The sequence below is a fragment of the Artemia sp. Qi Xiang Cuo genome, chromosome 19, assembly GCF_049724085.1.
Source record: "Artemia sp. Qi Xiang Cuo chromosome 19, ASM4972408v1, whole genome shotgun sequence".
Classification (NCBI taxonomy): Eukaryota; Metazoa; Arthropoda; class Branchiopoda; order Anostraca; family Artemiidae; genus Artemia; species Artemia sp. Qi Xiang Cuo.
This window is the reverse complement of record NC_142812.1, coordinates 27270700-27292203: the sequence shown is the minus strand read 5'-3', so window position 1 is coordinate 27292203 and position 21504 is coordinate 27270700. Positions and strand designations below refer to the sequence as shown.

At 36.0% G+C, this 21504-nt stretch overlaps 1 protein-coding gene across 2 annotated transcripts in view; it reads right to left on the bottom strand.

Moving 5' to 3' along the window:
- LOC148940678 (uncharacterized) overlaps positions 1 to 21272 on the bottom strand; it is a 74641-nt gene extending 53369 nt beyond the window's left edge. The window contains exon 1 of one of the 2 annotated variants that reach the window (XM_089105620.1): positions 21201 to 21272. Coding sequence is in view for 1 of the 2 variants with exons in the window: in XM_089105617.1 (XP_088961743.1) it covers positions 21225 to 21230 (6 nt within the window). In the remaining variant the exon portion in view is untranslated. The remainder of the gene's footprint in view (positions 1 to 21200) is intronic. The other variant, XM_089105617.1, reaches the window with a different exon arrangement.
- Between the last annotated feature and the right edge of the window lie 232 nt (positions 21273 to 21504).

Here is a 21504-nt window from a genome sequence, read left to right as displayed (position 1 = left end):
GAAAAATATATAATACACTACTCTAGGTCTAGATAAAATCACGCGGACAAATAAGCCACGAACACTCTGATTATTGTCATGCGCTCAGACAACGTAAGTTTCTCATTCGGATCATGATACAATTGACATCTTTCTTAAACAATATTCCAATGAATCAAATGTCAAGAAGAAAAATAAATTCAATGTTGGTGATACTGTTCGAATTAATAGAACAACAAATATTTTTGAAAAGGAGTATCACTTGTGGTCCACTGAACTTTTTAAAGTGACAAAAATCCTAGACTCTAACCCATACCTTATCGCTTGCATAATACTAAAGATGAAGAGAGTCTAGTCGGTTCTTATGACTAAGAACCGCAGAAAGTTAAAATTGCTAGTGAAATCTATGAAATTGAAAAGACATTAAAGACACGTACTCGCAAGGGTAAGAAACAGTTACTTGTTCGGTGGCTAGGATACAACTCTGATTTTGATTCTTGGATCGGTGTTGAAGATATTGACAATGCCCAATGATTTCTATGTAACTTTCATGTCCAACGTTTCCGATCCTCTCTACAACGACTTGAATACAACAAGTGATTTTTGGACAAAACTCTCCCTACCATCAAATTTGACGGTACATATGAAGTGGCTCTTGTCGATTGTATTCTCAAAAATACCTATGACATCCTGAGAAAGGATCGTGAATATGAAATAAAAATTAGACCCCATGATTGGCCACTCATTAGCAATCAACATGATGATTGGCTACTCGTTAACGATCGAGAAAAAATCGTTAATATTGATTCATTTGAATATCCATATATTGCATTACCCTACAAGGAACTCACTCGTATGAATGATTTATCTCTTTCTATCAATAAAAGAATTTCCGCCCGTAAGAAAGGAGCTTTTCATTTCAACTATTCAAAGTAGAAGGGTAAGATCTACATTAGTTCACCTATTGCCAATGAAAATGTAATTATCAATGATAACCTACAGGATATTCTTGGCTATAAGCTCAATACAATCAATGGTAAAAGTGCCGGAAAAGCCAATTTCATTTTTGCTGACTACCCACCTGCCTTCTCCACGGACACTTGTATATTTCTCTACGCTTCATTTGTGGAAACATCTCGGGTTGGTAATTCAAATGTTCCCCTCCTACGAGTTCTTGAACAAAAAAACCAATCAAGAACATATTTACCAATACAATATAAATCATCTTCAGTATGGTCTCGTAAAAAGTTCCAATTGGGAACTCTGTCAATTAGCACTAAATAGTAAACTAGAGGGTTCCATAGCAGTTTCAAAAGGCTTGGCAGTAATTATCTGTCACTTTCAACCCATTGTCGGCGACAGCACATTCACCTAAAAGGAAAAATAGAAGAATTTTATTTGTCTGTCCCGAAATTGATTTATGTCTTGGTGCTTTGAGTCCACGTCATATAAGCAATGAATTGGACTGCGACAACGGGTGAACTACACTATCTGTATATGGTCTTGATGGCCAGTTTGTTCTGCTAGTTCGTTCAGCACTGCCCCCTGCCAGAAAATATCTTGCGCCTGCTTCATCAAATTTTGCTGCCTCCCCACTACAGAACTGGGGGTCGGGCACGAATTTTAAGGAGAGTGTTAAGGAAAATATTACATCTTCAGCAAGAGCCATTGGTGAACAATTAAAATCTCGACAATATGGGGAGGGATTGAAAAGCATGTGTTCGCGTCATTCACTCATCAGTCTCTACCCAGGTAGAAAGCGAAGGACATCAACAAGGACTTTTGACAAATAAAAATACGACGGCGAAGACGAAGAAAAAGAAAAAGATTGTTAGATCAAAGAAGGATTTCTTCTCTTAAGATGACTTATCTCCCCCACAAGGAATCATATATATCAATCAGTTCCTCATTGAATCTATGCAATGCTGAAAATGTTGATGTCAGTGTCAAGTATGGCTACTATGAACAATTTTATCCCCAACAACCCTTCTCGGAGAATATACCCATTCAAATATTTTCCAATGAAGACTATTTCATTGATTTGTCGTCAACATTTATTGATTTAAATGTTGTGGTGAAGAAAAAGTCAGATAATACAACTCCAAATGCCGGCGTTGGTCTCTCTCATGAAAACTGTATTCTACACAACCTATTCAAACAAATTAATGTATTTATTAATGGTACTTTGGTGAGCACTAGCAATAATTTATCAAACTATGCTAGCTACATACAATTTATGTTGATGACGCCAAAGGTGTGCAAGGAGATGAGAGGACAATCATTAGGCTATGAAAATCGATCTGGTGTTGATACTGACGGTGAGTTGACTACTGCAGTGACCCAGGAGTATCATCTAGTTGGAAAATTAAATCATGAGATATTCAATATATCCCAATTGCTACCCCCCAAAGTCAAGATTGACATAAAGCTACAGATGGCCCCATCAAATTTCATTTTGAGAAAACACTTCCTGCAGCGCCCGATGCAAAAGTCATTATCACATCGGCAATTCTCCATGTTCGAAAACAACAAGTTATGAGCTCTGTTGCATTGGCAGTGGAAAAGCTAAGAGCCAATGGCAAAAACAGTAAACTTCTTGTCCCCCATAGAATCACCAATCAACGTCACATTGCCGCTAGTTCTCGTAGCTATAGCGATTCATCATTTATCAATGGAGAAATCCCTTCAAAATTGGCTTTGGCCTTTGTGAAGAGTGGCAGTGCCGTTGGATCCTGGACTGAATCCCCCCATGATTTTAATTTTTTCGGTCTATCTAGCATTGTGTTCAAAGTGAATTGTAGGAGTATTCCACTTTACACTCTATCATTTGACAAAAATCTTATAGAACTCTGTACGAGTGGACCATGCAAGCCCTAGATCATGAATATCAACTATTTGAAAATGGAATAACCGATTCAATTTTTTAAAAAAATCATGGGGTTATTGTTTTGGACTTGTCAGGCACACAGGATATGAGTTTAGTACGAACAGGGAATGTACGTTTATAGTGTACATTTGCCGATGCTTTGACTGAGAGTGTCACGCTAATATCACTGAGTCAATTTGAAACCTATTGGAAAATCACACCCGACGGCAGTGTTCTACTAGACCTTGCACCATGAACACAAACCAAATAATCAATGTATTTAGTATGGATCCATACATGTCCCAGTACAAGTCATATTGAATACCTTCGTACTTCATTGACAAAATTCAAATCTATAACAATACAATTATAAATGTTATTAGAAGTCCATCGACTTTGACGACTGGTCAGGGGATATGCATCTTTCAAACAGCGAAAAATATTAAATTTTTTGATCCTCTTGGTCTATCGTATAAATTCTACGCTCCATACGTCTGCAACTTTATTGAAAGCAGTGGGAAAACCATTATTCAAAATCAACGAAGAGTACAGGATTTAAGGACTAAGACATGTGGCTTTCATGCACTACTCTTTTTCATGTTCAGATGCCGTGGCTACACCTACAAGCAGTTTCTCAATATCTACGCTGACTTACCTCGATTGAACGACTTTCTAGTGGAGAATATACTTACAAGTGTATTTAACATTGATTTTAGTGCCCTAAGAATAAAATGTTCTAAAGATGTATGTGAAATTGTTTATTAATAAAAAAAATTTATATACATGATAAAACGACTTTTCTACTCTTTAGATTTCATCCACTACTAGGTATTTGTAAACGACAACTAGTGCAGGTAGATTATCTGAATTCACAGTGTACTGATCCTGATGTACTGTAATGTCAGGGTCACATTTTCTACAGTAGAGTGTGACTTCACTCTTGTCATATCTCTTTGTTTAGTCAATGATACTATTCCCATTCATTCTATAGAATCCACATGTTTCAATTTGTTTATTTGAAGCAATTTCACAAACAGTTTCCTCAAGTGTCGAATCACATTCTATCACAGCCAAATAAAAATCAGTGGGCTTATAATCATAACACCCATTGTCTTCACAACAATGACGTAGAAACCATATTCTCTTGTTGTTCCAACAGTTGAATCGTTGACCTGGTTCCTCCTCCCAGAACAATCTAAAACCACGACGATACCAATCTCGTAGCAATAAGCAAAAATCACGATCAGGATTCTTTCCAATCATACCGGGGTATGTATTCTCCCACTGCTTACATTTATCATAATGACAATTGGAGCATAGGTAACCTCTAGGATGAGAGTCACACACCTCTTCAAGACAGGAAGACATGTGATAAAAACATATAAATATAGAAGTTTCGTTATGTAAGTTAATTCGTAAGTTAATTCATAACTCAATTTTGAGAAAGCCATTTTTAGCCACCAAATTTGTAAACATGCTCTTCTTAATCAGATAGTGAGAAAACATCCCTTTACAGGTAGACGAACGTAGTGATTTGATTATTTTATTGGTGAAACTGCCCGTCCTGTTTAATATTAACACCTTTTTTCAGGTGGAAAGGATGAAAAACGATTTGATTATTTTTATAGCGAAACTGACTGGCCCTGTTTTTGAATATTTACCGAAATTTGATGAAAAAATAAACAGGGACTTTTTAATTAGAATAGGAAGCTTTTTTTGAAAGCGCTAACAGCTTTAGCGTAAAGAGCAAGATATTGAGGAGAGGGGCGACCTTTCATATCTGCCGAAACTAATATGCAAATTCTATTTTAATTTTTCATATACAATGAGCCAAAATCAAAGTGAATCTGCCTCTCTCTTTTTGAATATTTACTAAAATTGAAACACATGGACTGTTTAATATTTAAAAGAAGGAAGCTTTTAAAAGAGGTAACAACATGGTGAAAAAAAACAAAAGTGTAAGGAAGGAATTTCTTCCTTAACTTAATGGCGAGACAATTTCTTTTTATTATAATAATGAGAAAATTTTACTCACCAGAAGCTGCTTAGAATATTCCATATCTATGTAAATGATCGCAAAAATACCGATACTGATTGGTTGAATGAACAATTCAAACTGTTGAAAATCCTAACTTGAAACCTGAATATATACAAAAAATAATTGAAAATATTAACAGCGAAACAAGGCACGCTGGTTTTCTAACACGGGGCTTACCCTAAAAAAGACATGTATACCGTGAATTAGAAATCCGGTAAATTTGTGTCAGAAAAACTTGAACCAAACCAGATTATACCCACCTAACCAGATTGTACCTACCAAACCAGACTATACCCACCAGAAACCGGTCCGGTACGGGGCCCCCATAGAAGTATAATGTTGATTACTACTGAGGGTTGGGTGTGATAAGAAGACTGAAAAATCAACTACCGTCAAATGTTTTACTTTTACTATATCTTTCTATTGTTAGCCTTTATTTATCGTTTGGTTGCATGCTATGGACTAGTATTTTTATTTCAAGTTTTAGAAAGGTCCAAATTTTACAGAATAAAATAGTTCGTATTATGGGTAATTATATTCAAGCATGTTGCTTTTCAAGTTTGAAAATTTTAAATATTTATCAGTTACAGGATTACCAGTTAACAATTTTTGTTTATCAATGTTTGAATAATTGTTCACCGGAGGTATTTTGGGAAATTTTGAAAGCTAATTCCTTTGATCACTGTTATGAGACTAGAAATGCGAATGACCTTCCATCTGAGTTCCGGAATACTCAACGTGCTGCGTTTCTGCCTCGTTTTGCGGGACCGGGGGTGTGGAATTCCCGCCCGGATGGTATTAGACAAGCTGATAATGTAAGCCAGCTCAAGCGTAGATGGAACCATTACCTTTTGGATGATAATTTGAATGATTAGAAAGTTGAATGTGAATAATGTTTGGTATGAAAAATGTTAGGACAGACAAAGGCCGCATTTTCGCGAAATTACCCAGCCAAAGCGCACCGCGTCGGCTCTATAGCCTAGCTGATACTTATCGATTTTGTCATAGTTGATTTAGTTAGAAGTATCTAATTTTTTTTTTACCTCTGTTGTGCTAATTTTTATTTTTTTTTTGAGTGGATGTTGTAAGGATGATGGGTGATATTTCTCAATTGCAATTTCTAGAGAGTAATCCTTTTAGAGTAGGAGATGTTCTTTACGTTGATTTAATTCAAATGCTAATTTTCCCCGCAAGATAGTTGTTATGTGGATTATGTGTTGTTATGTGTAAACTGACAATGCGCATCTTTTTCAGTAAATTCATTTGAATTTTTTTCAGTAAAGTACAAATTATATTCTGGCTTTTAGAAAGCATAGGGTTTAGAACCCTACTCAGATTAATTTCTGCTCGTGTTGAGCTTGACTTTTTTTAATTTCTGTGTTTTAGGTTTCATTTATTTATTGATACTGATTTGTGGTAGTTGTATGCTTGGTAGATTATTTGACTATATTTTTTTTCATTTTTGGTCTAATGGAGTTCTTTACTTTTTTTTGTAAAACTTATTTTGTGCAAAAATTTTTTTGACTAATCTCCGTAAAAAACCGGTTCTGTTTATGCATATATTGCTATCAAAACTTCATTTTAGAGTTACGGCTAGGCTAGCATTAGCTTGAGCCACTCCTTACTTAAGGTTCAGTGTTTCATGGCCACGGAACAGTTCGTGGCCATTAAACAGTGCGATTTTTTTTTTCAAACTTTGAATTTTTCAAAGAATAATTTTTCTTTAAAAAATTATTTTTCGGGATTTTTCATTTTTTGCATTAGTAATAGAAGAGGATAACTGAAGCTAGAAACAATCCCTATTATCTTTTCAAATAGAAGGGTAACCACGCCCAATATTGCCTACTGAACACTTTAAATTTCAATCAGCGCTTTATTGAAAGCACAATAGGTCAATTAGAAAGAAAAAAGAGATGGAAATCGTTTCACCAAATTAAGCTGTAAAGAAAGACTTAAAAAGAGACACATTGTATAAAATCAGAAAAGCTACTGAGTGTTCTCGCAGCACAATCGGGGGAGGGGGTATGGGTCGCTATTTTTTGGACTTGTTGCAATTCTCGCTGTCGCTTATCTTTTAACCACATATTTCTTTGCTCTTTAATTTCATTTTTGACCTGTAGTAATCTTTGTTCTTCACTTTCGTTTTTGACTCGTTGTAATTTTCGCTACCGCTTATCTTTTACCGCATATTTATTAGCTCTACACTTTCGTTTTTGTTTCGTTGCAATTTTCGTTGTCGTAAGTATTCTAGCCGCATATTTCATTGTTCTTCATCTTCGTTTATCGTTACGTTAGACATTTTTTCAGTACCCTTTGTTTTAGCTGCTTGGACAGGTCTTGTCACTTTTGATGATCTAGCTTGTTTATTCTCCATTATGAATTCACATTTTTCGGGTCGTCCTCTTGATCAAGTCTCATTTGATGGTCCAGTTTGTTCATGTTGAGCAATTATTAATTAATGCCTTTGTCCCCTAAGCATTTTGAAACTGTTTAAAACGCCTTTTGTAAATAGACTCATTACACTTGATATTTTATACTTTGCATGCGTCATAGATATTAAAAGTGATACGACCACTCCTGGGGGGAAAATGATGGAATTTGTGCTCTTGAAATATGCTCACAAATACGACGTCACTCAGAAGATTTTTTTTTCAATTAAGGCTCTAAGTGAATTTTCTCAAACTTGTGACCTATCTAGATGGTTTTTTTTCAGGCCAGAAAATCCTAGGATGCCAATTTTCTAAAAAGAAATGGAGCCGTTTTCCAGAAAAAATAAATACCTACACAAGTAAATAAATATACAATTATTACTCGTTTATTGTGGTTGTGACTATTGTATTTTGGCAAATTCTATTATAGGCAATTTAATGGGTTTTGAACAAACAATTCTTAGTTGTTTTCGATACACGCGTCGTCATCAACTCATCGCAGATCAAAAATGAAAAATGGCAATTTTCTCTACACTTAGAGGTATTAAACAAGGTGCGCTGACCGCACCCGCTTTACAGTACAAAAGTAATATTTTTTACAATGTAAAATAATTAAATATTTTACAGTACAAAAGTAAAGGACTAAATTAAGAAAATCAAGTCACAATAAATATATCCTAAAATACTCCATTATTCTTACCGTACATGATATCCCAAAACGCATCATGTTTCTACTCTATAAAAAACAAATATCATTTTGCGTTTTCAGGAAAGCACAAGTTTTTACAAATTCTATAAATATAGCGAAATATGATGAGCCGGCTTGCTTGAGCTAGTTATATGGATATATGTTGGATATGCTACACAGACAGAATTTTATTTTCATTTTAAGTTTTAACTTCACTCTTAACTTCCATTAGAAACACTGCTTAAATTAGTTTTTTCTCTTTGTATTCTTTTTAAGTATATAAAATTACTTTTTCAGTAAAGTGCAAATTATGTTCTGGCCTTGGGAAGGCATAGGGGTTTTGAGCCCAACTTATATTAATTTCTGCTCATGTTGAGTTTGACTCGGTTATTTATTGTAATTTCTGTTCGTTTTGGGTTTCATTTATTTATTGATGCTGATTTGTGGTAGTTTAACGCTTGGTAGATTATTTGATTTTATTTTTGCTCATTTTTTGTTTAATAGAATTCTTTACTTGTCTTTGAAAAACTTATTTTGTGGAAAAAGTTTTTTTTAATTAATATGTAAAAAACGGGCAAAGTTCATAACTTTCAGCCCTTCCCCCGGGAACTTTGGGGGATTAAGTCATCCTCAAAGACATATTTATTAGAATTTCGACTAAGCTGAACAAAATGGCTATCTCAAAATTTTGATCGGACGACTTCGGGAAAAAATGAGCGTGGGAGGGGGCCAAGTTGTCCTCCAATTTTTTTGGTCACTTAAAAAGGGCACTAGAACTTTTAGTTTACGTTTGAATGAGCCATCTCACAATATTCTAGGACTACTGGATTCATATGATCACCCATGGAAAAAAAAAAAAAAAAATTAACACGCATCCGTTATCTTTCTTCTGGCAGAAAATACAAAATTCCACATTTTTGCAGATAGGAGCTTGAAACTTATATAGTAGGGTTCTAAGACACACTGAATCTGATGGTGTGAATTTCATTAACGTTCTTTGACTTTTAGGGGTTGTTTCTTTATTTTTTGAAAATAAGGCAAATATTCTCAGATTTGTAACTTTTGATGGTCAAGAATAAAATTGAAGAAAGTGATATATTTGAAACTAGCATAAAAATCTGATTCTTTGTATGTATCTATTGGTATCAAAATTCCGTTTTTTAGAGTTTCGGTTACTATAGAGTCGGGTTGCTTCTTACTTACAGTTCGTTACAGTTCGAGTTTCCGTTACCGTTTTAGAGTTTCGGTTACTGCTTGAACATTTTGCATTCAAAACAAAGTGTGGAGCTTGAATCCTATATTTTAAACGGGTTTTAAATATTTTTTTTAATGATGGGTCGTAGTTCTTTCAGAATGGCTGATCCGGAAGTGGACTTTTATGAAGCTTGAATCCTAAATTTTAAACGGGTTATAAATATTTTTTTTAATGATGGGTTGTAGTTCTTTCAGAACGGCTGATCCGGAAGTGGACTTTTATATTGAGCAATTTATTATTTAAGTTTTAATTTTTATATTGTTCATAATTAATATAACTTTCATGCTATTATAATCTGCACCCCATTTTTCCTACATAAATCCTTCCTCTTTTTCTGACAAATAAAAAAGCTCTTCCTCTAACAAAAGGTAACTAAATGAAAACATATTACACGTCAACTTCCCACTGATAACCAAGAAGCTGGAAAGAAGCTTGTTGCATCCATTTTGGTGAATTTATGTTTCCCAAGGTGATTGTTTGAAACTGAGAAACTCGAATAATTTTGCGACATACACTCATTTCTTCCTTCCCTATAATAACAGCATCTGTCAATTGTTTCCTTTAAAAACAACTGCTTAGAAAGAGCAGTTGAATTAGAAGGAGTGGTTAAAAAACTGTTGCATAGCAACAATTAATTTCCAATTTACTTCATTGGCAGGTTTGGCACTTACAGTTTATAGGGTGATTCTATTATTTAATATTACGCATTTCGTTGAAGAATAAAGTTGTTGAAAGCTCTGATTTCATTTACAGATCAGTGAGCAAGAAAACTTGTCGGAAGACAGGCATACATAACAGAGAAAAGACTGTAGAATATATCCTTTTATGTAGACAGCAGATAATAGTGTTAGAGAATAAGTCTTGCTCCCTCTCGCTCAATACGAAATTCTAGGCTGCCAGGCACCTCCTTGAACAAAACAATCCCTGAAAGTTTCAATTCGATTCCCAGCTGTGAGACAAAACACAATTGACTTGCCAAAACTATAGCCTAGAAACGTTCAATAATAGAGAGAAAAGACCCCCTCTCCTTCAATCGAATCCATTATCTATCTGCATGTGTAAAATAGTTTCCTTACTATTTTCTTGTTTCCCAAAAGCAAATTTACCCAAAAAGGAATACATTCTCAATATTTTGCTTTTTACCGACGAGAATAAGCCTAAAGTCGGGTTCCAACCTAGGGTCTTGAGATTGGAAGTCTGATGCTCCAACTATTGAGCTAGCCGGGCTTGTTAATTGGCTTTATACCGTTAGTTAATTGATATTTAAAAATAAACAAGTCCATTAGAAAACTAGTGTATTTTTTTGGCGTATATTTATTACTTTTGACTCTTTAGTCTTTTCTAACACTAAAAAGTCTATTCTTCTTTAAGAATTTATTTTTCATATCTAAGATCATAACCCAAGTTATACTCGGCCAGAGGCAATTATTCTTACCGCTGCCTTATTAAGTCTTGCATAATAGTGTTCATTTTATAATTTTTCCTGTGCCCAGCAACCCTTTCATGCCATTTTATTTATAAAAAGGGGAGAATGTAAGAGAGGGTATTTTGATGTTGTAATATTGAATTGTCATCGGAAGTGCATATACTGACAAAATTTGGAAGCAATTGAACATTTGCAAGTGGTAAACAAATGATTCTACAACTTGTGTAACAGAAGTAAAAAAAAATATGTGACAAAATACGAAAAGAAGCCTAACAAGTCGGTACGTTGATGATACAAGTTAAAACCTCCAACTTAATACCCTAATCTGTCCCTGAAATACACCTTTTTGACAAACGGCATATGCATAGTGCGTTTTGATTGAATTTAAAGCTTCCCTCAACATTGCCTGAAAGCTTCACCTTATAACCCTTAGCCTTTTAGGAGACCCATAATCAAACATGCCCTCTTTCCCAATAACAAAATACTACATGTAAACAAAGGTCAAAATACATAACATACAACCCTTGCCCCAAGGGTTATGGGAGTTTCTGTAATCAGTCAGTAGGGCTGACGCCCCCACGGCTTCTAAAGACCATACAATAATTTGCGCTTTACTGAAAACAATCCTTATTTCCAGCTAGGTATTTTTATTTTTCAGAGTATTGAAAGAAAAGAAAAAAACACCATAATAACCAAAATTACAAAAAAAAAACGAATATGGATTGACAGTTTAATATATATATATATATATATATATATATATATATATATATATATATATATATATATATATATATATATATATATATATATATATATAATACTATCTTTATATGTGAGCAATAACTGTATATGGAAAATTGTTATCTTGAGATATTCTCGCATAAAAAAACGATATAGATAGGTCAGAAGAGTGAGAAAAATTGCGAATAGCCTTAATTTTGGTTTTATGCAAATGATGTCATGTAGTAAAAACTGCAATGACGTCATGTAGCCTACATAATGTAGTTCATGACATCATATGATGACGCCATGTATTGCAAATAATGCCATGTAATAAAAATTGCAATGTCGCCATGTACGTAATGTACTTCGTGACATCATATGATATCATTCACATCGGGGTTGCATCGGTAGCAAGCAACCTAGGAAACTTACCCCTATATAGGAAACTTACTGCCTCTTGGCTTGAACAACAAGGAAAATATATTGGCTTGAAAATAAAAAAAAGTGGCAGAAACCACGAAATTTTGCATATATGGCATCTTTTTTTTCTCTCTCTTTCTGCTCTGATAGCTTGGCACTGGAACACTGTAGAGAGCTGTTTAATGGCTCATTTTAAATGAAATTGATATAGTTAAAAAACCTGTAATTTTAAAAATATAATAATTTTTTTAACAAAAAACTTCATTTCTCTATAACACACTTTATAGCTCATTTTATTCACATCAGGAATTTGTCACATCTACATGCTTTTGTAATTAACAAAAAAAGTATTTAAAATAAAATCAATATCTTTACAAAGAACTTGGGCATTATAAGAAGCTTGTAGATATAGTTATGAAACTAGAATAATTCCTGAAAATTTGAAATAAAATAATTTTATTTAACTGCAAACTGCAAAAATATTTATGGTGTCTGAGCAATAATGTTAGTTTTTTAATTCAAACCAGAAAAATACCTGAAAGTTTTGAAATTAGTTTGGTTTTCCTTTTGCTTAAAGTTACTTGTTATATCAAGCTGAGATTCTAAAAGTAGTCAGTAATTTATCCAGCAAAATGTCTGTTGGAAGGCCCAAATAAAAAAAATTTGCAGTTGCAGTTACTATAAATGATGATTCTTGGGAACCAACACCTGAACTATCAAACGTGATAAGATGTGAAAACTGACAACCTAGATCATCAATTGCAACAACACCAATACGGGCAGCTAAAGCAAAGGTCACTGCTAAATTGTCTGAAGTGATCAAAATCCAAAAACATGACATGTGACACCAAACATGTGAGTGAGTCAATGAAAATCAACCTGGACAGCAAGAATCAAAACGAGTCAAAATGATAGCAATAAAGATAGGGTTTAGTATTTTGACAAGGAGAAGGTCATCAATGCCTACCATACCTTTGAAAATCAAAAACCTGGACTAGATGAATTGTTGGAAGAAAAAGAAGTTTTTGTCCCACCGCCTGAACAATTAAAAGAAACAAAGGTTTGGCGATATATCTTTCATAATGACAAAAGACAAGCCGAGGCAAAAGAAGAAGTTTTTTCCCAGCACCTGAACAATTAAAAGAAATAAGGGTGGTCATTAATGCCTACCATACCTTTGAAAATCAAAAATTTGGACTAGATAAATCGTTGGAAGAAAATGAAGTTTTTGTCCCGCCACCTGAACAATTAAACGAAACAAAGGATAGGCGATATGTCTAGCATAATGACAAAAGACAAGCTGAGGCAAAAGAAGCAGTTTTTGTCCCACCACCAGAACAATTAAAAACAACAACAAAGGCTCTACTTCTAATTTAAGGTCTATTTGGACGCCATGACCTCAATAAAAGGCTCAAATTGTCTGCGTTTAGATGACAAGCAACAGTGGGAATCCATATATAGAAGCCTGCTGCATGCCATGTGCTGGGGCCTAGTGGCAAAGCCGCCAGTCTCCTGGTACTATATATATATATATATATATATATATATATATATATATATATATATATATATATATATATATATACTGATATTCATTCCTGAAAGTCTTAGTAATTTGGATTTATTAAAGTAAAAAAAGATAAAACATTTAAAATGTATTTTGTTTTCACTAGACGTTAAATTTTGTTCTGGTTTTTAGAAGGCATGGGGGGGGGGTGCAGCCCTACTCCTCTTAGTTTCTGCTCTTTTTTAGTTTGACTTAGTTACTTATCGTAATTTCCGTTCATTTTGGGTTTCATTTTTTTGTTGATGGTGATTTATGGTAGTTTTATGCTTCAAAAACTATTTGACTTTATTTCTGCTCATCTTTGGTTTAATGTAGCTCTACTTTTCTTTGGAAAAACATCTTTTTGTGGAAAGTTTAAAAAAAAAAAATTCTGTTTGTTTTTAATTGACATAACCTTTTTCACTGGTTAAGAAAATAATGTTTTTTAGGTTTTTTGGCTTTTCTCTTTAAGAATTCTGATTCTAGCTTACTATTTGTATGTAGGACAAAATTTTTCAACAGCCTTTAACAAAATATGCCCTTTTGAAAATCTGGGTAGACATAATATATATTGATTTATTTTGACACCTGAACTTTCCCTGAAAAATAAAACTTAACACTCTATTCTGTACCTAATACATGGTATATATGCATAAAAATTACGGCCAAGAGCAGATACTCAAAATCCAGTAACAGTACAATAGATATCATATACCACTGTTAATCACTTTCATTAGCTTAATTGCTGCTTTTGACTCCCTAATTAACAAACTTCAAAGCACATACATCCCAAGTTTCTAGTTGAGTTTGGGGTTAAAAAAGCATGCCCCCTATCCCATATTATTCAACTACACAATAGATTGAATAATAAATATTACCCCAAGAAATTAAAATGGATTTATTCTTTGACAAATGGATGGTGTTCTTCAATCCAACTACAACTGACAGCTTGCAAGACATGGTTGATGGTGTCTCAGAAGCCTTGAAGCAAATTGGGCTCACCATAAGCAGCTCCAACACTAGTATGATGCCCCTCAACCTCAACCACTCTGCTTTTGGCTTAAATCATCTTGGACAGCAAACCAATTGATGAGGAATTCAAGTACCATGGGTTTATTGTAACACCAGATGATGGAGCTGAAAAAAAAATTCTACCTGCATATCAAGGGTGTAGGGCTTCACCAGTCATAAAAAGGTGCTATGGGCCAGATGGGAGATCTCAACAAAAACCAGAGTAAGAATCTACATAGCATCTGGTAGAGCTCTACCACTGTATGCTTTCAATAAATGGCTGTTCAAGAAAGAGGAGGCAAAGGTATTGGATGCGTTCAATCACCACTGTCTTATTTATATACTCTGAATCAACAGGTGGCTTAGAATTCACAATTGCAAAGTAAGAAGCTGTTGTCGCTGGTCTGAAGAGCTATCGTCTTTCATCATAAGAGGTAACCTCCAACCATACCTTGCATCACCCCAAAGGTAATATATGTCAAGATATATTCATGTGAAACCAGCACCCTCCTGGAGACCAGATCTGGGAGGACAGAAGAAGCATCTTCAGCAAAAATTCAAAGAAGACCTAGATTGTATAAATATGATGTCAGGTTACGTTTTTGAATTAAAGTCAAGTGATGAAAAATTTAGGATTCGTGGCTAATTGGAGAAAAAGTCAAGACTGATAGTCTCAGTGAGAGGCAAAGCTGGCATAAACCTTTTTCAGAGTTGTATAAAAATGATGTCATTTCACTTGTTGACAGATAGTTTATCATCCATCCATCCATGCTAGGACAGAACTAAGGTAGATAGTCATGGAATAAGGGCAATTCAAATAGTCTATGAGTTTCTATGAGCTGTTTGAAGGCAATTGGAGACCCTAAATAAAATGAATTCAAAGACGATGTGAGAATTTTGATGCAAGAAACATGGTGTAAGAATTTTTTTGTTATTGTAGATAGTTAGAAGGGGAGTAGTCCACCAAGATTACCCACGGCTTGTCTAAGTTTATCAAAGGGGGGAAATAACTTGGAGGGGGAGTGGACAGAGGTAGGTTCTTCAAAGACCTTACTATGGCACTATTTAGGAGTAAGGTCTATTTCTTAAAGTATCATTCACCTAACTCAACTTCTTTCCAAATATAGAATTTTGGGAAAAGGCCTCTTCTGAACCATATAGCAGTACAAATCTTACTTCATCACATTGTTTGATTCTTTCAGAAACTCACATTTTATTAGAACATTTCTGTTTACTGGACATTTTGTGGCAATTCCAGTTTAGTTGCATTTGCATCCCCCCTCTCCTCCAATGCCTGCATATACGCCTAGGCTAAACATTGTCTGCAGGTTAGTATTTATTGGTATACTTATGTTTCATCAACACTTGGTTCATAATATCAATTGAAAAAAAATAATGAAACTCAGTTAGCCTAGGGCTACAGCCTTGTACTAGTGGAGGAGTGCTGTGATCTAGTGAAATTTTAGGCATCTCTCAAAATCCATTAAGTAGAAATTTTCTGAATATAATAAATTAATGATTTTATAACTATAGTTTTCAGTTCAGACCATTCATTTTTAGATTCCTTCTCACCTCCAGCAGCATCTAGAGCACTGACAAGGAGTTTCAAGTCTTTGTAGTATCATGCTGCAACCAGTATATTGTTCAACTCAGGTTAATAGACCCACTCATTCCTTGAGAATGGGCAATCTACAGGATCAAAAAAGAGGGGTCATCTCCAGAGCATGTTAAGTTCAGAAGAGGATATAAAATACATTGTGAACCATGAGTCTCACACAGAGTTGGGAGTTACAAAATTTTAAAGAATCTTAAAAATGTATCTTAAACATGAAAAGAATCCTAGTCTGATTTATAACATTGGAAAAAAAAATACTGTCATCGTGTTTAGCAAACATAGATTCAAAGAAAAGTTGAGTCTAACCAAAATTAAGAAATCATATTATTTTGCCAAAGTTATAACAGGTAAGTTTGGAGACCCTAAATATTGGAGACTCAGAACTTTTCTTAAGACTTAGTAAAAGGAAACAAGCAGAGAAAAGAGCTTGAAAGCATGTTTTCAATACTGTACAGAGGTTGGGCTCTGAAATAATTCCTGAAAATAGCATTCAATTGAGTCATGTACTTCCTAATTTAATAGTATTTGCAACTTTCAGAATATTTGTACCAGTGCTTCTAATTGTATCCCCTTAAAAATATTGCCTGAAATCATAAAGACACTGCTCTAAAGGCCCAAACATCTTGAAAAACATCTTGGGTAAAGCATACCATATATTAAATTCATAACCTAACCTACATACCTTTTCCCCCCCCTAAACTCCAAAAAACAACAGTTTAAATATCATAAGCGCAATGAAAACTACTCTATGCATTCCAATTCTTAATAGTAGTCTATTGAAATAACCAGTCTGTCGGGTATCTGTCCTGGTGTCTGTAGCATCTCCAGTTTGACATTCCATATACAGTATATAAAAGAGTATGTTTAATACACAAGTACCTAATTTCCTACTCAATAATCTTTTCTAGTACAATATTTTTGATAAAATAAAATTGTGTCTAAGCTCTTCTACCTCCTTTCTACAGTGGCATCTATTGGGGGGAGGGGGGCAGAGTTGGCCTGTGTATCCCCTAGATTTTGAGAAAATACTTTCAATTTTTTTTTTATTGGAAAAATGCTTTTTTGTGTATTTCCATTGAAACAATTGAAAAAAAAAGACAAATTTGACCCTCTCCCCTAATGTTTGGATAAACATATAACTGAAACAAAATGAAAATGTGGATAAAATGCTTAGTTAGACATTGAAAATTTTCACTGATACTTTCTGGGTAAATTTAGGCTAGGCTGTGTTGTAAAACAGAAGACAGACAGACCAAAATAAACATGCTACTTGGTTCCTATTTAATACTCTTTCAAAATATAATGATAACTGTGGTGAAAGAGTTTGCAGTATTTTTTGTGCTAATTTTTCCTAGACAGTTGGCTCAAAACCCTAAATAAGCTATAGCCAATCTAAAAACCCAGCAAACATTTTTTTTTTTTTTTATTCCAATATTCACTGCGCCAGGTGCTTCAAAGTATTTGATATGCCGCTATTCATTTACCTCTTTCAATGGCTTCGAGGATTTAAATGTCTATTCAACCTTCTTATGAAAGAGTCAACAGAGGGATTTACGAGAATAATATCCACAGGAAGATTGTTCCAGATAGAAGTGCAATACTGGAGGCAGCTGTTTCTCAAGTATTCGGTTTTTGGCGTATCCTCCTTTAGATAATTGGACCGAGCTGTGTGCCTTTGTGTCTGCCTAGTCGGCTGGACAAAGGGGGGCACAATTCGAGAGAGCTTGTCTGAGGGAGGCGAATTCATGTACTTGTAGAAAACAGCCCTCAACGCTACATCAAACCTTTCATTTGGAGGTTGGAGCAATTCTTGTGTAGAGGCGCAGCCCGCCCTATTCTGGATCTTTTGAAGTAGTGCCAACAGCGTTTTCGGAGCACCAGGAAATAGCGGGCATCCATATTCAGCTATGGGTCTGATGCAAGACTTGTAGAGTGGGATGATCCAGCTTGATGGAAGAAGGTTTTTGCAGCAAAGAGTAACTCCCAGCTTTCTTGCGCAGGAGGTTCTCACCCAATCAAGGTGGTTGTTCCAAGAGAGATCGGTGGAGAAATGAATCCCCAGTAGACGAAGCTCGTCAACTCTCTTTATAGCTTCATTTTTGAAGATGGAGCTGGGTTGTTCACGTGGCACCTTTGATCGGGTAATTAGAAGCTCCTTTGTTTTTGATGCATTGAAGTTGATCATCCATGCATCAGACCACTTTTTAATTTTCAAAAGATCCATCTGTAGGGAAAGGGAGGCTTGTGTTGGGTCTTCGTGTTTAGGGATGGCTGAGCGTGTCGTGGTATCGTTGGCAAAGTGATGCAGAGTGTTTGCAAGGCTGTCTCACATGTCGTTTATGTAGATAAGGAAGAGCGTGGGTCCCAAGACACTGCCCTGGGGTACCCCTGCTTTCACTGGATATTCGCGGGAAATAATCCCATCAAGAACAACCCGCAGTGAACAATTGGAAAGAAAGCTCTCAATCACTTTTAACAGACATCCACAAACACCATACACATAGTTTCTTTAGCAGGCCACGGTGCCATACTCTGTCAAAAGCTATTGCAATGTCAAAGCATAGTAGCCTGATGTCGTATCCCATTGCCAGTAGTTCTATCCACTCCTGATACTGGGCCACTAGGCAGTCTAATGTTGAGCGTTTCTGGCTGAATCCATATTGGCGATTGCCTAGAAGGTCATTTGATTCCAGGTACTGATGAAGTGTTTTATTGGAGACACTCTTGTAGACTTTGCCAACACAGGAGAGAAGGCTAATAGGCCTGTAGGAGCCCACGCTTGTTGGATTGCCTTCTGGTTTTAGAGTAGGTATAACATGGGCGGACTTCCATATTCGTGGGAAGGTTCTGGAGCAAAAGCACAGCCGGAGAAGCAATGACAAGGGTCCAGCTAGTTTGGCACTGCAGGACTTGAGGACAACATTTGGTATGTTGTCAGGACCCGTGGCTTTGGTCACATCCAGATGTTGCAGAATGCAAAGGATCTTGGGAGCAAAAAAATTCACATGTTCCAGGACAGTGTCAGTTTGGTCAGAGAATTTTGGTGCTTCTCTACTGTCATCATCTAGATTCGAGAATTTGGCAAAAGCCTTAGCAAGAGCTTCAGCCTTTGCCTGTGCATCTTGTACCTCTGTCCTGTTACTCTGGAGAGAAGGAATTATGGTCCCCTTGGATGACAGTAAAGCCTCCTTGACAATTTTCCACCAACTCTTAGCCGAAGCAAGTTGAAGCTTGGTGGCAAATTTCTCCTTATACTAAACCCAGGACTGCCAAATTGCTCAAACTGCATCTTTGTGCACATTTATGAATGCAATTCTGTCCTCTTTGCTCTTTGAAAGTAGCCATTGCTTGTGTGCCTTTTGCTTTGCTCGGATTGTCTTCTTACACTGGGCGTTGAACCAAGGTTTGTCCTTACTGGACACCTGGATCCGCTTTGAAGGGATATGCTTTTTGACAGAGTCAACTATGGCCTGCTGGTACTTATCTGCAGCTTTCTCTGGGCCTTCCAGGAGGAAGGCTCTCCACTGCTGAGAAGAAAGAGTGTTTCTCAAACTGTCCCAATCACCTCTTTTGTATAGCCAGATTGTTTGTTCATGCTTTACTGGAGACGGAATACGTAGGTTTCCACGTGCAATGACGGCAACGTGGTCACTGGTGAAAGCATGAGCGTCTACCTTAAAGGAGTCAGAGTGATCTGTAAGGAATAGGTCAAGACAAGATGATCCGTTTGGGCCATGATTTGTGTTGAAATCAACAAGTTGTTCCAGCCCATAAGAGAGAGATAGATCATACAAGTCCAACCCTTCCCTATCAGTATTTTTGCTGCAAAGCCACATGCTATGATGGACGTTGAAGTCTCCATGAAGGATAATGGCAGACTTAGCATACTTGCCCCAAATATATTCAAGGGAGGTTTCAAGGTAGCTGGTAATCTGGTAAGTTGGAGGGTTATACACGGTACCAATAATCATGGATTTATTTGGGAGGGTCACCCTGACCCACAGAGCTTCTTTGCCTGCTGAATCTGGTATGTTCCGGCATGAATAAGGTATATGGCTCTGTATATAAACAGTGACACCTCCTCCTCCATATTTAGCGCCGTCAGTATGCTCTCAATCCTGCCTGAGGAGCATGTATCCCTGTATGGCAACCTCACTGCTCTGAATTTCTTGGTTTAGATTGGTCTCAGTGATGCACATGATAGATGGCTGGACCGAGTTCACTAAATGTAGGAACTGGTCAAACTTAGATCTGAGACCTCATATTTTGCAGTGGGCTACAGTAAACAGGTCCGTTTGGATGGTCGGTGGACATGCTACAGGTTGTTGTCAAAATGGCTGTTTGGTCCGAGGCTTTTTATTGTTAATCATAACCAGGTAAAAGAAGCTTTGACAGGTGGTTAGCCCAACAAAGCCCATAAATCCATTGCCATGCATCATTAGACGGGGAACAGTGCCTCCTGCCACACACCTCATTACCGCATCTTCAACATGGAGGTGGTACCCCATAATGGGTTAGGATTTGACACAAGTGCCTCTCACCACAAGGCCTGTATTTTGCCCTGATAGAGGATTGGGCACAGGAATGCAACTGTAATGGTAGTAATTAGCTTATTATAGGTATATTAGGAAGGTGTAATGAACAGGAAATCAAATGGTATAATATAATTTTTATTTCTGATTTTTGTCTTGTAGCATAAATTTAGACTAAAAATGCCTGTATATAGACTACATATAAAAATAAGCTACTTTGTTGGTTCAACCTGTTATTTTTTGTGCTTATTCCTCATTAACAGCTGATCTATAACCTAATGTCAAGTTAAAAAAAGCAAAGTATTGCATATAACCTAGGCCTATACTTAAGGAGTAGAGGAGAGGAGAAGGGTTGTAATTATCATGATGGCAACTAGCCTGATTGGCTACATTAGGAAGGACTGTTGAATTAGGGAATAAAATGGTGCTAGGCTACCTTTTATGTTTTATTATGGCAAGTTCAGATAAAGAATCTTGCAAAAAAATTAGGCATGCCTGCTAAATTTATAAAGAGAGTAAATACATAGCTCTGAAATTCTTTTCAGAGCTTTTTAGCTTGTTTAGAGAACAGCTCAGGCCAGGATAGCAAGATTAAGTGAGTAAAATATGGATTCAGACTAAATTTGATGGACAGGTCTCTCTAGATCGATCAAAAATAAGGATAAATACCGCTATGTCTCAGTGTAAGCTTACCGCCATGCTTTTCTCAAATATTTTAAATTCACAAAATCTTATCACGTTCTGAAACTTCAAATTTTGGCGGTTTTCTTAAGCGTCAGCTGCGTCACATTCGAGGGTACTTGTCACGAGAGAAAAGTACCCAAGGATGATATTCCAGGCTTTGCTGGGGAATCAATGCCAGACCACTGATTAATTGACAGGGCTCATGGGCGCCCATATGGGGGGGGGGGGGGACGGGGAGAGCTCCCGCCCCCCCTCTGGCTGAATGATGCTGCATTATTTTTATATTTTT